The sequence below is a fragment of the Chelonia mydas genome, chromosome 2 (genome assembly GCF_015237465.2).
Source record: "Chelonia mydas isolate rCheMyd1 chromosome 2, rCheMyd1.pri.v2, whole genome shotgun sequence".
NCBI lineage: Eukaryota > Metazoa > Chordata > Testudines > Cheloniidae > Chelonia > Chelonia mydas.
The window spans coordinates 155,148,902-155,167,093 of record NC_057850.1 but is presented as its reverse complement, the minus strand read 5'-3'; the positions used below and the strand labels follow the sequence as shown (position 1 = coordinate 155,167,093).

At 41.5% G+C, this 18,192-nt stretch overlaps 1 protein-coding gene across 6 annotated transcripts in view; it reads right to left on the bottom strand.

The window, feature by feature from the left end:
* TMEM245 (transmembrane protein 245) overlaps positions 1–18,192 on the bottom strand; it is a 122,614-nt gene that overhangs the window by 90,828 nt on the left and 13,594 nt on the right. For 5 of the 6 annotated variants that reach the window (XM_043540421.1, XM_037889912.2, XM_037889916.2 and 2 more), the window contains exons 4-6: positions 16,463–16,573; positions 12,849–13,064; positions 2,142–2,311 (exon numbers count right to left, since the gene is read on the bottom strand). In XM_043540421.1, the coding sequence (XP_043396356.1) occupies positions 2,142–2,311; positions 12,849–13,064; positions 16,463–16,573 (497 nt within the window). The remainder of the gene's footprint in view (positions 1–2,141; positions 2,312–12,848; positions 13,065–16,462; positions 16,574–18,192) is intronic. The other variant, XM_037889913.2, reaches the window with a different exon arrangement.

Sequence of the window (18,192 nt, the reverse complement as noted above, 5' to 3'; positions counted from 1 at the left end):
TCAAAAGTGTTAGAAATAGACTTAACACCTTTAACTTACATCACATGCTTTCACTTTTTGCAACATTTATTCCTATCTACCACCATAGAACCAACTGTTTCAACAGAATCATAGGTCTGGAGGAGATGTCGAGAGGTCATCTAGGCCAGTCTCCGGCATTCACAGCTGGCGTAAATATTATCTAGACCACAACTGACAGGTGTTTGTCTAACCTGCTCTTAAAAAAATCTCCAATGATAGATTCCAGAACCTCCCTAAACGATTTATTCCAGTGCTTAACCACCCCAGTGTGGGAGTAGGATTTTATATTTGTATTAGAGGTTATAATGATTGACGGTTATAATAATATAGTATGTATTAATGTATGATTTGATCATCCTGCCAGCCACCCTTTTTGAATAGCAGAAAGGAATGACCCCCTGGGACACTGGTAGAAACGCATCTGACAGACTCCCAGTGTCTGTACTACGGATGTTAAGGTACAAATAGACCAGAATAGTCCTTATGGCTGATTATGGTCACCTTTTGTTTTAGGATAAGACTTCATTACAGTATTAGCTATAAGATCTTGCTTCTTGGATGCATTGCAAACTAAATTATGTAAGGTTCTTTTGTAATCCCTTTAGTAACCATATGATCCTTTCCAAAATGTTATCCTGTCTGAAAGTCTCTAAAATTGCTTGGTGTGAGTAAAGGATGTGTGCATGGTTAAGGATGAGTGTGAAAGCCATCACAAATGTCCAGATGGTCAAGAAAAAAAGTGAGAGACTTGGAAACACCAGGAGACAATCAGAAAGCATCCATTGTATCCAATGCTAAACATGTTAGCAGCATTGACGACCTCAGAGGTGAGGCAGGCACCCCCGAAAGCGAGACAACAAAATAGGAGATAACGATGGGAAGCCTGACAATAACCAAAGAATGATAACTGGAAAACCCTAAGATTAACACCACTTAAGGACTAATGATTATAGAATAACACTGCAAAATCCATATACTAAAGTGGAACTTTACAAATATAAAGCTGGGGTGTTTTGCCATAGAACTCTGGGTTCAGTCCTGCAAAGCCTCGGAGCATCGGATCACGCCCGACAGAGCCCAGCTCCTCACTCGTGCTCAATCTAACGGCCAGTTAGATTGACTTGAGGTACGACTGGTAACTATAAAGAACATCTGCAGGACGTGTGATTGAATGCACATGCTGCCTTCTCCCCTATAAAAGATCTCGTGTGCTTTGTGTGTGCATAACAGTTAGAAAGTTTTTCCTAATGTCCAATTTAAGCTTATTGCTTCTTGTCCTATCCTCAGAGCTTAAGGAGAAACATTTTTCTCCCTCCTCCTTGTAACAACCTTTTATGTACTTGAAAACTTATGTCCCCCCCTCAATCTTCTCTTCTCCGGACTAAGCAAACCCATTTTTTTCAATCTTTCCTCATAGTCATCTTTAATCATTTTTGTTGCTCTCCTCTGGACTTGCTCCAATTTGTGCACATCTTTCCTGAAATGTGGCACCCACTGACTTAGAAAACCAGAAGAAAATAAGCAATGCCATATTCAGTAGCTTCCCAAGAGAACCCACCCTCACCCCACAGGTTTTTCCCCACCACCACATTGGTCTGTTCTACACTATCGAACAGTTGTGTTTAACCATCATGCTTTTGCACAGTTTAAACACAAATGTAGCTAAAGTAGCTTAGGTCCTATCTACACAATGAAAAAAGTTGCTTTTTAAAAAACGGTTAGCTTAACATGATCAGGATTCCCCTCCCCAAATACCTATGTACCTTCAGTTTATTATCTTTACCATCAGTTAAAAGAATTGTAAAATGGGAAATCCCCATTAACATCCAAGTAGAAAATCATGTTAGCTAACAACTTTAAAAAACTACTTTTTTTTAGTATGTAGACATCATCTAAGTGCCAGGGGAGCTAAACATTATAATAACAACAAGATTTAAAAATGTGCTATAGCCTTCGAGAGAGCAAGTATAGTCAAGGCCTAAGATACACTTTTACATAAAGAACAATGTGCTTATGAGTGGGAGACACTTATTTTAGAGTATAGCTTTCTAGAGCACAGCTTACGAAGAATAAAGAAAATTTTATTCAGAATTATGGCTTAAGAAAATAAATTGAAATACCTTACTGTCAAGTTTTAGCATGACCCTTCCAAGTCCTCTGATTGGCCGTGGAGCAAGAGCCTCCTGCCGCTCCTTCACAAAGTCTTCCAGAACATGCCACCATCTACTACAACGTTTCGCCATGAAGTTTACAACTCCAAAGTGGACCACAAGTTTTTTAAGAACCCAAACTGTAATAAAAAAAGAGGGAGAAAGGATTAGCGATTTAAGAAGCGCACCATGTCAGGGTTTTTCACTCCATTGTGAGAGCGAGTTAGAAAAATCAAATTGTTTTAATAAAAACTCATCACCAGAAACAGTACTAAATGTCAACTTCTTAAAAACCAGTGGTCATTTACTTGCAGAAAAACATGTTCAGCTATCTGAAGTTTTAAGTCCAGACCGATAGCACCATTATGGAGGTTACAGTTCATATCAAGGTCTGATGTAAATAGGTGCAATTCCACAGATTGTAAGCATGGCATTAAATTGTGTAGCTACACATAATATAACTGACAAATATAATAAAATCTTTGACAAAAGGCAAACTTTTCTCCCTCGGAATTCCTAAAACTTTAGGCCTTCTATAATGTTAAATCTCTCTTTCCTCTTAGGCAAAATAACAGTGTACATCTATTTATACAAATAATGTTCACAACAGGAACAGTTATATGTAAGCTTGCAACCAAACTTTCATTATAACGATCCGGATTTAATTTGCTCTTAAGTCTCTAAAAAAAATTCTCCTTTGGAACTGAAATTGCATCTCAACTCAAAAATGATTACGGCAACTTTCAGTAAAATCCATACACAGCTTGAATTAGGCAAATACAAGGAATACTTGTCCTTTATGGAAAAAAAACTAAATCAGTAAGTATATATTGTGCACACAGCTGATTTGTAACATCAAATATGTCTCTAGGCTGCTAGGTAAATTAGAAAAAAAAATGTAAAGTTACAGTTCAGCGAAAAAATGATCACTTCAGTTAACGTGCAATAAAAGATTCTGCTTATGATTTTACTTAATTATGACTTGTACTACAGAGTTCTGTAACTCCATAGTGCGAGTGCCATGTTTTTCTTTTACAAAATAAATTTTAAAACTAATAGAGTGGCAGGGGAAAAACCACAGACATACAATTCTACAACTCCAAAACGAGTTCATTACTCGTCAAAATCTTCAATATTCCTCTTACTCAGTTACATCAAGTATCAGCTGCAACACCCCATGTTTCTCTTATAAAACAAGAGGATTAGGGAAAAAAAAAAAGGTTATTCATCTTGTGCAGTAACTGACATTTTTCAAGATGTGTCCCCTTATGGGTGCTCCACTGTAGGTGCAGCAGCATCCCCTGCACCTCAGATCGGAGAACCCTGAACCATATCTTGAAGAACCTCAGTTACTGCACAGGGTGAGTAACCTTCCTCTTCTTCAAGTGATGTCCCTAAGGGGGCTCCACTTAGGTGATTAGAAAGCAGGGCCCCTAATTGGAAGGCTGGAGCTTCGGACTGACCTATACTGCAGATGATAGGACAGCGTGTCCGAGCAGAGTATCTGCTGTGACGTCCTGAGTAACGGCACTGTGATAGCTAAAAGCGTTCACTAATGCCCATGTGGCCACTTTGCAAATGTCAGTCGAGACACTATTGAGAAAGGCAATCAAGGTGAAGAACTAGTGGATGGAATATGCTCTAGTTCCAGGAGGAGGCTGTCAATTGTGTAGTTTGTAGGACAGATGCATATACTGCGAGATCAACTTGGAAAGGCATTGCTTAGAGATGGCCACACCTTTATCTTTCGGCTGTTAAGAATAAGCATGGTGATTTATGGAAAGATTTTTTCTGTCCACGTAGAAAGCTAATGCTCTTCTGACATTCAGGGTGTGCAATGTTGCCTCTTCAGGGACCGCCACCTTGTTGTGGTGAAGGAGCTTGAGTGTTCCAATGATCCTCAGAGCTATGTTGTCGGGGGCTTCATTTCCTGGTAGGGTCTCCAAAGGTGAGCAGGTCTGAGGAGAGGTCCCAGACAAAGCACAGTCCCATCCACCAAGTCCTCAACAGTAGATCAGGTGGAAGAGGGTCTTCGGATCTCAATGGTTGTGAAAGCAGATGAAGCCTGAAGTTGGAGCGCTCTAGTCAACTCAGACTTTCCCTGCCACTAGGCCCCAGACCTCCACCTTGTCATGATCGTGCAATTGCTGTAGGCATACCAGCTTCCCCACATTAAAAGAAATCACATGCAAGCTTCTACCACAGGAAATAACATCTTTCCAACCCTCCAAACCCTGCGGCGACAGGTGATGGGGACAGGATTAGTGAATTGGGCAGTCCCTCACCATGAATCTATAGGTAGGTGGTGGTAGCTGGATGGTCGTCTGGCACCTGGACTGAGACGTGTGTAATTTGGCAGCGGCTATCGCAACTGAGCAGTCCTCTTTAGGATCCCCTCTGATCAACACACATGGGGAGAAGACTAGAAAAGATGCCCTAAACCTAGGCTGTCTCACCCACTCCTGGCTGGATTACCGCATCCAGTGGGATCGCTCTGCCTGCAGTTGGAACTATAAAAAGACAGTGAATTTTGCTACATGTAACGTTCACATGCTGACAGATAACAAAAATAACGTATGACTGGAAAGAAGAACTGCTATTGTCGCCAGAGAACGTGTGAGATATAAACACTGACGTCACCGCCTTGAGTGAGACAAGGTGCCTGGATGAAGGTCAACTGACAGGAGGTGGTGAAGGCTACACCTTTTTCTGGAAAGAAAAATCTGCAGAGGACAGGGGCACTCATGGTGTCGGTTCTGCAATTAAGAATAAGTGTCAGTCAGCTTACAGAACTTCCTGTAGGAATCAACGAACATCTTATGACTCTTCATCTTAAGCTCAGCAACAACCAGCCTGCTGCTGTCATCAGTGCATGGGCTCCAACACTCGATGTTGACAAGTATATCAAGGAACAATTCTATACAGATCTTGACCAATATTCCCAAGGAGAACAAGGTCATTCTCCTCGAAGATTTTAATGCTAGAATCGGGTATGAATTAGACCTCTGGAATGGCACTATTAGAAAAGGAGGAGTAGGAAAGGCCAATTCCAACAGCATCCTCCTCCTGAGAAAATGCATAGAACATTGCCTGGTCATCACAAACACCATCTTTAGACAAAGTGATAAGTATAAGACCACCTGGAGACACTCTCTGTCCAAGCATTGGCACCTTCTTGACCATGTTATTGTCAGAGCTCAAGATCGGAAGGGTGTCTGCATCACAAGGGCCATGCATGAAACCAATGACTGTTGGACAGACCTTGGCCTTGTTAAATCTATCATGAATTTCCAGATCGCTTCAAGGCATCGTAAACAGGCAAAATCAGTAAGAAAGAAATTCAGCATCAAGTCCCTTCAACACATAGTGAGTCAGGACAAACTTCAGCAGGGTCTCCACTATATCTACAGCTGATGACAATAATGAAAGTTTCTGGAAGAGATTAAAGGCTGCCATTCTTTCGGCACGTGCTGAGACCATCAGCTATGTCACCCGTGATCACCAAGATTGGTTTGATGAGAATGATGCTGAGATTCAGGGCCTGCTTGACAGGAAAAGAAAAGCTCATCGCATATGGCAAAAAGACATTACACCAGCAGAAGGAAGAGTCATACAAGGAACCAAGTCCGAAGCCCAAAGGAAAACCCACAACATCAAAAACAACTGGTCGTAAAAAAAGACCAAGGAGACTGAACTTTATGCTGATAAAGCATGACAGGAGGATCTTGAGCAAAATCAGGACCTGTACACGGCCTTCGATTTGACAAAGGCCTTCGACTCAGTCAATTTTGAAGCCTTCTGGAAGGTGCTGGCCAGTTTTGGCTGACCTCCAAAATTTATTAAGGTCCTAAGGATTTTTGGTGATCAGATGACTACAGAGAACGGTGGTAATGGCTTGGAGACAGACCCTTTCGTCATCAAAACTGGGATTAAGCAAGGATCCATTATTGCCCAACCCTGTTCTCCATCAATTTAGCAGTCATTTTGGTCCTCGTTAAAAACCTCCTCCCCAATGGAGTTGACATTCAATACAGAATGGATGGGCGGGTTTTTAATCTTCGACTTCTCCGCCTGAAGTCTAAAGTCCTCAGGGCGTCCATTACTGACCTTCAGTATGCTGATGACTGTGCCACCCTCACATACACTAAGAATGACCTTCAATCCACACGTGATATTTTTGCACAAGCTTACTGAAGAGTAGGACTCTCACTCAATATTGAGAAGACTAAAAAGTTTTCCATCAGCCTGCTTCAGGCCTTGCACATGACCCACCACAAATCACTACTGAGGGACAGACTTTGGAAACAATAGAATACTACTTCTACTACCTCAGTAGCCAACTTTCTCAACATGCAAAAATCACAAGTGAGCTCCAGTACAGGATCCAGTGTGCAAGTGCTTCCTTTGAGAAATTGCTCCATGTTTTCACGAACCGTGACCTACAGCAGGACACCAAGATCCGGGTCTATAAGACAACTGTTATTCCTACACTCCTTTATGGATGCTAAATCTGGGTGACTTAACAGCACCTCAAGAGTCTGGAGAGGTACCACCAACGATGCCTCCTTAGCATCAAGTGGTAAGATCGCTGCACTAACACCAGCATCCTCACTGAAGCCAATGTCACCAGCATTGAAGCAATGATCCTCATACACCAACTCCACTGGTCTGGACGTTGGGCGGGGATGCCAGACTCTCGCCTCCCAAAACAAGTGCTCTACTCTCAGCTCGCCCATGGTCAGAGATCCTGTGATGGTCAGAGGAAACACTACAGAGACACAAAGTGTATCTCAAGAAAACTGATGTGCAGATCACAAGCTGGGAGGAGCAAACCACCAACCAACCTCAATGGCACCACATACTCCATCAGGCTGTGGTCCGCTTCGGGGAGAAGCGCCTTGCCCTCAAAGCTGAAGAGAGAGATTGAGAGAAGGAAGGAAGGGGCGGGGGCGGGACCGGGGGTGGGGTGGGGGGGGAGAACAAAAAAAGCCAAAAATGTCTGTACCTACTGCAGGCGGACCCTGTGGTTCCAGGATCAGACTCTTGAGTCATCTCAGGACCCATACGTAAATGTGTTGTAGAGATTATCCTCAAAATCGAGAGATCGATGATGATGCAATGTTGCCTCCGCTTGACTGCTGCGCGGCTTTGGAAAGAAGCAGGGAAAGCAATTTAGATGGAAAGAGGATGGTACCTTGAGTAAAAATTTGGGATGAGGATGTCATGTAACCATGTCTTTATGAAAAACTGTGTACAGAGGTATACCATAAGAGCTCCAATTTTGCCAACCGGTCGAGCAGAGGTGATAGCAACAAGAAATGTTGTTTACATAGATAAATGAACATAGGACCATGTTGCCATTGGTTCAAAATGGAGGTCTAGTAGAGTGTAGGACAAGGCTGGTGTCCCAAGCTGGGATTGGATCCTATACGTGAGGATAAAGATTTTGCAAGTCCTTCAGGAAATGTTTCCTGAGCAGTTGGGTGAAGACAGCATCTGTCTGGTAGTGAAAGGTCATGATGGCTGACAAATAGTCAAATGGAGCTCGTTAATAACCCCAATCATTTTAAGAATGGGCTCATGAGAAGGATCACTGAAGAGGGACGGAACATCCTTCCTTGATCTCTCGAATCCACTTGTCCAAGGCAATTAGCCCTCACGATGGAAAGAAAGGGGCTAAGTGGTTGCCAAACTGGTGGGATGCTGGATATGGTTGATGTGACTGGTACAGGGGGAGGCTTCTCAGGGTCACAAGCTCACCTTCAAAATTGTTGTTTGGTTGAAGGTGTGTGAGAGGTAGCCCCTTGAGGAGTCTTATGTCTGTACTTGGTAGGGGACTTCTGCTGACAGCACCAAGTATCATAGTGCCAAATCGGGAGCGTATTGTAAGCAACTCATCGCTCCCTCAGCATTTACACTCTACTGTTGAAGAGACGCCCAAGGAAATATCAACTTCCCCTGCAATCCCACCCACCGTGAGTCCTGAAGGGAATGTACGCTCCACAAATAATTTGGGGCCCTCAAAGGCTAGGTCTTAGACAGTGGTTTGTACCTCCTTAGGAAGGCCAGAGATGTGCCGCCATGATGCCAATCTCAGTCACAATGGAACAGGCAGCAGTATCTGTGAAATCCAAAGAGGCTTGTAAAGCTCTATGGGCCAAGAGGCGTCCTTCGGATATGAGCACCTGGAGTTGTTCTTTTTTTGTTATCAGGAAGATCTTGGCAGAGTTCCTGTAATTTAGGGTAGCTGAGGTACAATCTTAGCCATGAGAGCCTCGTAATTGGATATTCAGAATTGGAGGCCACACAGATCCAATCGCTTCCAGTCTCTGTCATGACAGGTGGGTCGAGGTATTGGCATCCTTTTTCTTGACGACTAAGGAATTTGGGGTGAGTTGAGAAAAAAAATTCCAAGTCTTTTGTGGGAACATATCTTTTGTCCACCCATTGCAGGTTGCTGGGATGGACGCTGGAGTCTGCCAGAGCACTTTGGCAGGATAGAGAAGGTCCTCATAGCTATTTTGGAGGAGGAAAATGTGTGCAGGATGCCAAGCAGCTTATATTGTTGATCTTTCACCTCCTCCAAAGGAATCCTGAAAAACAACTCCTGGAAATGTTTGCAGTCAGCAGCAGGAGGTGGAGGCATGATAGCCTCATCGGGGAAAGAAGTGGAGTGGTGGTAGAATTTCCTCCTCCTGTACTTCCTCCTTACCTGCTACAGGGAGAGGTTCAGCCTCTGGCGGTCCAGAGACCAACAGAGAAGGCAAAAATGTAGGCCTCTGGCTTTGCTTCACCAGAGGTTTCCCAAACAGTGCTCTGTACATGGTCCAAGCATCCCAGTAAGGCCAATGTTGAGGGTGCAGCACCTGGGGTTGCATCCATGACGGTCGATATCAGGGCCCTGGTCTGCTTGTGGATAGTGAGGACGCGTAGAGGAAGTCTTTTGTGCCTATCTCAAGTATGAGGGTGGGATAGAGTACTCCTCATCCTCCTCTGTGTCGCTGGGAAAATGGGGTGCTGTCCTCGGAGGAGAAAGGGAAGAACAGTGAGAGTCCAGAAAGAGAGAGACTGAAGTGGAGGGAGGTCATGCCTGAGCAGCGGTGACTCAGGCACACCAGAGATAGGTAGGTCCTTGGCATATCGGAACTCTTGGGGAGGAGGAAGGAGCATTGTCAGTACTGGCATGTAATCAGTGCTGAGGGAGAGGTGCATTCTCCTGAGCAGCCAGTAGATGGTGTGGAAGGCTTGCTTGGTGAATAGGACTTGCTCAGTGCTGAAATGGACACTGGCAGCACAATACCCACAGCTGGTTTGGCACTGTTCTTGAAAGTCTTGAGTCTCTGTCCCCAGCACTAATACACGGTGCGGAGGGCTGCAGGTCTGCCCAGTTAGGGTCTTTAGACCTTTCCTTAGCTCCAGTACCTGAGGTACTCGGACAGGCCCTGGAGCAGTCCCCTCTCCAAGGATGTCAAGGCAAACGACCTTGCAGGAAATGATGTTCTGGCAGGCAGTGTCTCATAGGGTGATGAGGGAGCTCATTTCTTTATCTTTAGAGCAGAAAAGAAAATATTTTCTTTCAGAAGGGCATGGCGAATGAGGATCGGTGAACAATCTAGTGGAGTGAGAGAGCCGTGCAGGGAAAGCGTCCAGGCCAGCATCAGATGCAGGATGCAGAGATTTCTCCATGAGAAGTTGCAACTGAATGTCCCAGCCTTTTCTGACCCTGGCAGTGAGGTTGTGGCAGTGAGTACGCTTTTGCAGGACACGTCCCTCCCTCAGGCACAAATGCCCTGTGGATGACCATCTATCACCGGGAAGACAAGCCAGTAGAAAACGCACCTCTTAAACACGGGAGATAAAGGCATACAGGTGAGGGGAAAAAAACTTCCTGGTCAGGAAGCAGGAAACAAAAAAAGCTAAGCTACAAACTAACAGGGAGGGTAGGAAGGCATAAAAGCGATTTTTTTTAAAAAAATAGGGATAAGATGAAAAGGGAGGAAATAACTACTAAACTACACTAAAAAGTAACAGGCAAGGCACTACCTAACTGAGCAAAGGAGAAGCGAGCTCTGTTGTGGATTCTGTCCCAGACCAAAGGCAGTAGAGAAGGAACTGGGGACCACAGGGCTATATTTTTTTATACTTTATCTATCTACATGTGCACACAGCTCATGGCGCAAGATGGGGGAGGTGCACATGTGCGGTCTGACAGGCACTGATAATCTCCAATCCTAGGCTGCACCTACAGTGGAGCACACATAGGGACATCACTCGAAGAATCAAAAATTCATGCAAGTAAAACTGCATTAAACAGTTTTTTGCATTTAACACACCCCATTTAAAAACCCAACCCATTGCTGTGACTGACATTCAGGAACCATTAATTTAAAAAAAACTGAAGTACAATTTTTTTTAAAAAATCAAGTCGTGAACAGAACCATCATCTGTGGACTCTTTCTTATTGTAGATTAGTTTTGCCACAAGGCAGCAATGCTGAATGTCATAAAATGGATCAATTGAAAGTGAATGCTAAGATTTGTTCAAATTTGTTCACTTAATGCACCAAACCAAAATCCTGAGGTAAACAATGGTTGTGTTGAAATCAGTATCCTAAAAGGAAATAGGTAGCAACACAGCCCCCTATGCAACAACATTAAAAACTTATTCACTGTAACAGTATTGAAATTTAATAGTCTAACAAATCATGTTAATATTTAATAAAACTCTTATAATGTTCATTCAAAAACTCCTCCAAATTAGATGCAGTATCTATTGACAAACACTACAAAAAATAAACCCTCAAAATTCACAACATGCCTTCTTTTGGAAATATCTAGACACACAAAATGTCATTGCCCTAAAGGTCAAATTTTAATGTCTACAGGGAATTTATCAAAGTTCAACAAAAGACTTATCTGTAAACCAGTTCTGTAAGCTTATGCTCTTGCTCACAAATAGAGTAATGTATTTTACAACTTTTTCAAGCTTTGCTTTTACTTACTATTGGCTCCACCATGTGGCAAATTTGTGTACTGCATTAACAATTAAGTCTCTTGCAAGACTGAAGTACCAATAAACATCCAAAAATAAAAAATATATTCCACACATTCCAAAACACTAAATTTTACAAAACAAAACAAAAAAAACACCCAAACATTAGTTCCTAAAACAACTGACAAAAGCATATCAGAAGGCTCCAGGCATATTTGTGATATAGCAGTCATATCTTGTTAATAGGGAAAAGAATTAAATCTAGTGAAAGCAGAAGAATCCAAATTAGGGAAAGAGGAAAAATAACTATCCACAAGGCACAGCAAGAAAGTTAAAATAGTATAAAGGAAGTGAATATGAGCTGCAACAGGGGTAGAATAAAAAGGGAAAAAAACAGAAGAACAAGGGAACAAATTAATAGAAGAGACAGCTTATTTTCACACATATGCTGCACTTAAGTTTCAGATGTTTCACGACTGATCTTCTGTTTAACTTTTAAACTAAAATTCTTCTTTCCCTTCTATGTTTTATTAAAAAAATTCCCACCACCCTGAACAAAAGTAATTTTAAGATAACATCGTTCTTCTGAAGTGTAAGTGAACCGAATGGGAAGTGTTAACAGTATCAAGACATTTCTGAAACATGGAGTAGCATTAGTCACAGCCCTCTCTACTCTGGGAAAATCAAGCCCTTTCTATAGGAATATCTTTTCCTATAATGCAAGAACATTTTTTCCTTTCACAGTGGTCCCTTCTGCCTTATCTATTAGTTTTATTGATTAAGTCATAAAGGGGGCAGCGCAATTATAAACTGAGCCAAATCTAGAACAGTGAATCATTACGTTTTATAGGGTAAACTAGAACCACCGGGCTGTCAAAGGAAGGGTTTTTTAAAAATAAACAGAATAACTTTATACTGATTGGAAATACTAATGTTATAAAACAAAACTGAAACTCTGGATCAGTGACTTGTCGGCTTCATGACTTATCATTCCCCCGATCTTTACTTTGTTTTCATCCATGTCATTGTGAAAAATGTTAAATGGCATAGGGTCAAAAATATAAGAACATCTACAGTTACACTGGATGTGATCTATCTGTTTCTAAAAGGAATAACGTTCATACTTCAAAAGCTCACCGTAACTTACAAGCGTTAGGAAAAAAATTCCCTCATGGGAAAGTTGTTCCATAACTGTTCACTGTGGAGTTTCTTACTGCTCTGGAAGATATCTGATTTTGGCTATTTTTAAGACAGGAAACTATACACCACTTTTCTTCTCCAATATATGTATCAAGCGTGAAACATTTGGATGCTGCAGGAAGATCATTCTTGGTAATAGGCCACATTTCTGAAAGTGGCTGTCCACAAAATATACTGAAACACAAACCTACCATTGAATTGTTTGATTAAGAGATGAAGGCAGCAGAGAAGCATGTTCTCTCTTAATTATTAATTTCATTTTAAGAAATATCAAGTTAGCCAGATACTACAATAGACATTCTGTAACTCCTTATAATTACAAATTAAGTGAATCTGTGCTATAACCACGCACAGTATTTTCATAATAGGCTGAAGATAGGCAAATGAAGCATCCATATTTAAGTGCAAGATAAATAAGAAGTTCTAAAAATCCAATAGTGTTGTACATAATATTTTAACTGGCATTATTAAGAACTAGACAATGACCTGCAACAGGCACTGGTAATAACTGCACAATCCAGAGGTTCAGCCAGATTTGAACTACGACAATGGCCCATACAAGTGTAACGAAGTAGATATCACTGGTTTTCTTCTTTCTAAGAAAAGCTCCAATCTCAGGCCTGTGTCTGCCACCGGAAGTGGACGAAGAGGAGGAAAACGAAGAGGATGAGTCTTGAGAGAGTTGCCCACTTTCTGCTGTTTCTAGAAAAAGAAGAAGTTATCACATTAATTTCTACTGCTGAACTGAAGAAGATTACCTAGTAGCTCACCAACATTTACCCTAAGGTCTTAACAGCTAAATGCATAGCAGTGCAATCCTACTTCACCAAATAACCCAACAAAAATAGAGAATGTGTTACGTTTTCCAGAGGAAAACAAAATCTAAGATGTATACTATATTGTCAGCTACAAAATGAGAAGAATTTACTGTATTATCCTCATGGCAAAGATGAATAATGTATTTTGGCTATGAGTTCAATAAAATCCAAATGCATGCTCCAGGCTATTTTTAAATCAAAGTCCTAACTTCAAAGTGCACACAGTATACTTTGAAGTGAACACTTCCATCTTACAAATCATTTAAGTATAACGTGTGGTGTTCTTTTTAGATATGATCATACTAAACTTATACAATATTCATGCAGTGATCTCAATTATATTACTTTGCATGTCATACTTTAATATCCTTGGAAACAATACCATAAAGAAAGCAAAGAACTTTAAAAATTAGTAGATAACTAATATGTCATTGTATGACTAAGATGACACTAAACGTTTAATTAAGCTTCATCTTCACTAGCTTACTAGCTAAAAGATGAACACATTAAACATTAAAATTTAAGAAGTGCTGATTACTTAACCAGTGTATAATATTTCATTCTAATCAAAATCCCAGTTTACAGAAAATTAGAATGCATTTCATTACTCCACCCCAAAGAGACTTACTGTAATGCAACGTACTAATATTCTACAAATGCATTCGTGTGGCTCACTTTTGTTCTTTGACTTTTAGAGATAAACTAGTAGCTTTCACACACGTGTGATCTGTAAACTCAAGTATGTAAAACAGCCCAAAATGGCTGAGAACTTAAAAACCAGATGGTAACAGACCGTGAATCCCAGTGTTGATTGGTAATATTCTGAACAAAAAAAAAAAAAAAGCTCTCAACCATGATTATAACAATATCCATCACTTCATAATGGCACAACAGACATTCTAATCTTCAGAGGGACAATTCTGGAATCAGGACTGCAGGTTTGTCATGGTTGGAAAAATGTCATGGATACTGTGATTTTCCCATTTGTCTGTGATTTGTCTTTGTGTCCATAGTTTTATTAAACTCACTCCACAGTAGTTGTTTCTGTCCCACAAGGCTGGGTCCAGCTCCCAACTCTGGCTGTTGTGACCTGGTGCAGGGGGTCCCAATGCTGTCACTGAAAGGGTGGCTGGGCCAAACCAGAACGGCACTGCAACTCCCTGCACTAAGTCGCAACGGCCAGAGTGGGGAGCTGGGACAAACCTCAGGAGGAGCGTGGGGTGGGCTTGCTCTCCAGTAGCCCTCCTCCTCATTTGTATCAGCAGTTTTTTTTTAATTAAAAAAAAAAAAAAAAAAAAAACTCCCACCACACAGACAAAATCTGTGGCTTTTTACTAAGGTTATCATAAATGTTCCATGATTTTTGATAAAAATGCTGTGACAAATCTGCAGCCCTACTTTACATAGACAGATCCTACTGTCAGGGAAATTTGCAGGTGGCTCTTCTGGTTGTAGACATCTGCATAAGAGCCAGGCAACAAAACTGCATCCTACACTAGTCTACCCATTACACGGTTCTATCTTCAACCCCCAGCTCAGTGTTCAACAGAACCTGGCCTCAGAGGTGTTGGGAATTGATTTTATTAAGTTTTATTAACATGAGGTGCCTTGTTTTAGTTGATGAAAAAAAAAAAATACCAGCAGGGTTCTTGGTTATCTTCAAACCTGATTTTGCACATATCACCACTAACTGGGATTGACATTACCCGATGAACACTTATGATCTTGCAGGAAAACCAGGCCCTAGTTCATCAGCAGACCATCCAAAATCTAGCTAAATCACTTCTCTCATACTCCCAGGCTTCATACATTTTTTGGTTTTTGGTTATTTTTGGGGGGGCGGGCAGGGGAAAGAGGGGAGTGCCACGAGGGGGTGAGCAAAGCAAAAAAGACACTACACCCCACACTCAAGGGAAACAGCTGCAAAAGAAAAGACAGCTATAGCCATATTGCTCCAACCTGAAATTTCAAGAGATCTCTCTGGCCATTTTTTCCAATGTATTATGTGAAGAAGTGCTTATCTTTGAAATTTTAGCATGCTAGTCTGAGTGAAGAGGTTAGTTTCACTTGGAACAGGATGAAATACTATGAGAGCAGAAAGATTGCCTTTTTTATTTTAAAAATGAGTGTGTTGCTAAACGTTTCAAACCTAAATCTTGTTTGAGTACTATTTGTATTGGAACACTTAAATTCGTAAATGTGTATGTGAATACACTTGTGTATCCATCTGTCTGAGTAAGATGTAGTTAGACTGCTGCACATCAGTTACTATCTGGAGGTGGAAGTAGCTTTTTAATTTCAATGAATCCAATCTTTAGCTAGAAGAAATGTTATTAATGCAGTGTGCTTGAAATAACCTCACACTGATCTGTATGTCCTATCATACGGAGCACTATTTGTGTGTTGAAACCAAGATCATGTCTTTTAAACTCACTTATTTTTGGAGTAGCTTGAATTTTATTTTTTATTTAGGATGTTCAACTTCAAGTTTGAGATTAGGGCACTCCAGTCCTGTCAGGTTGCTGAGCCTGTTTTGACATCATCCTCAGATGCTGATGGAACATTTTAGTTTCCAGAGAGCTCTGGAGGACTATTATTTTGTCAGCAAAACATTCCATCAAAGGCCTATTTTGTCTTTATAGTGATCTTTCGCCCATGACCCAAGAGGTTTTCCACCCCCAAATATCTTTATTGAACCTTCATCTTCTCAAATTGCTGCTTACACAGATTACTTGCAACAGAAGCCAGACACACGGTCTTTGAAACTACATGCTGAATTAAACTAACGGCAAGAAAAAATGTTTTAGTCTTATGCCATCGTTGAGCAGGCGTACAAAAGGAAGACTTTTGCCTCCACAGTACTGTCCACAAAGTCTGGCATTACAAAGCTTGTTCAAGGCTGCCTCCACACAGGCATGAAGCCTAACTTTTTCTTGCTACCATGAAGATATCAAGGGAAAGAAATAAGTACAGCAGGAAATCCACTAAGAAAAAGCTCTTTTCATAGAACACTAATTATGAAAGAAAATTTCTCTCAGACACCACTTCTGCCTCTGCAGGTAACAGTTTAAATGACTAGGTCATAAAAATTATATTTAAAATAGTCATTTACATGTTAATACTGCTGCCTTTTGAACAATTTTTAAACCAGGAACACCAACTTTACAGGGATAAGTGTGGTAATTTGTGGGTCAGAGAATGTTTTAAAATTTGTTTCTAGTTTCCTCTTGGTTCATGCTTCTAGAACAAATTCAAATATTTTCTTACAGAGTGTTCAGTCACCTGAGGGTTGGGGTGAATGTTGCTCATTATTTGACTCATATCCTGTGATAGATATTGCCATGGCAATTGTAGAAGCAGCAATGGAAATCATTTGACCAGGAAGTTCTGTTCCTATAAAAATAAATACACAAATAAGTAAAGAGTTGGGAAGAGGTTGATTCTTATCACAATACTATTTTTATTTCTGTTGCTCAACATCCATTGAAATTGTACTTCAGTGAAACTGAAATGGATAAATATTCGCTTTAATAGTTACATATATTATGTAGACTCAGTATGATCATCTTGTGACATTTCACTCCATATTCTTTATGAAAATATGCTTCTAATATGAATATGACATAACTGAGATATACTTTATGCTAATGTAAGATATCATTGGAAACTGAATGTGATTATCCAATTTGTATGCCTGTTTCATTTCTGTATCTGAAGTTAGGAATAATAACTATGCATCTGTCACAGCCCTGCAGAGACATGGGTCTGAGTCACCTGGTACTGGACTCACCCCTTGGAATGCTAGTGTTCTTCCATTGGGAGACAAAAGGTTCCTGCTACACACAAGAGCTAGGTAAGGCAGGGGAGTGACATCATTGTGGTTCTTCACTACCTCCCCACCCAAAGAGACACTGACCTGGAAGCAAGAACTGAACTGGGGGGAGGAGGAGGAGGAGAAAGGTTGAGTCCAAGCTGGAAGGGCATCTAGCTTGTGAGTAATAATACCTGAGGTCTAAAGCTAGAGACCAGCGAAGCTGCCTTTCAAGACTTTCTGTAATCTACCTGTGACAATATTTAGGGTGAGAAATTACTATTTGTAACCAATTTATTTAGTGAAATAAGCTTAGTATGCGTGTTTTGTTTTATTTGCTTAGTAAACTGCTTTGTTCTGTTTGCTATCTCTTTAACCACTTAAAATTAACTTTTTGTAGTTAAACTTATTTCTTGTTTATACTATAACCCCACTGGTGCAATTCATAATGGGGAGGGGGGGGGGAGGGAATAAGAGGCTGTGCATACATCCTCCACATTGAGGGAGAAAGCAGATTTCATAATATACCTTTGCGTCTGCACTGCAAGGGAGGTGAACACCTGAGGGCTGGGGCAAGTCCCTTAAGCTGAGGCTTCCCAAAGCTGATCTCAGTATCTGTGTCGTTCTGCAGTTGGATGTGGCCCTGCCTCTGTGTGTGTGCTGGAGGAGGCTTGATAGCCTGGCTCGATAGCCTGGCTCAGCAAGACAGGTAAAAAGGGTGCCCTGGTTGGCAGAACAGGCGGGCTCAGTCATATTCCAGATCAGGTGGCACCTTAAGGGGTCCAACCCATCACACATCTATCACTGAGCACTTTTCAAAATTTAGTCTCTCAAGAAAATGTATGCATTTTATGCCATGGCTGTGGTCTAGGATACTCCTGAGGAAATTCATGTCCCCTGCAGAATTATTTTTCCCTCCACATAAAATACATTCTGCTTGAAAGGTGCTGCAATTCCACCTTTCACCCACTAGGGGCTGCTGTGGCACCAGAACAGAGGGAAGCTGCTCCCACTCGGGAGCTGTCAGCCACAGGGCTGGGAGAGGGAGCAGAAGACACTGCATTCCTAACAGCGCCCTGCCCACGTGTCCAGATAAGGAGGCATGGAATATTGGGGGGAGGAGGGGGGGGAGAAAGAGGACCGACAGCATGTGCCACATAGGGCTGCTGGGGAGGTCACAGACTGGGGTTCAGAAGGGCTA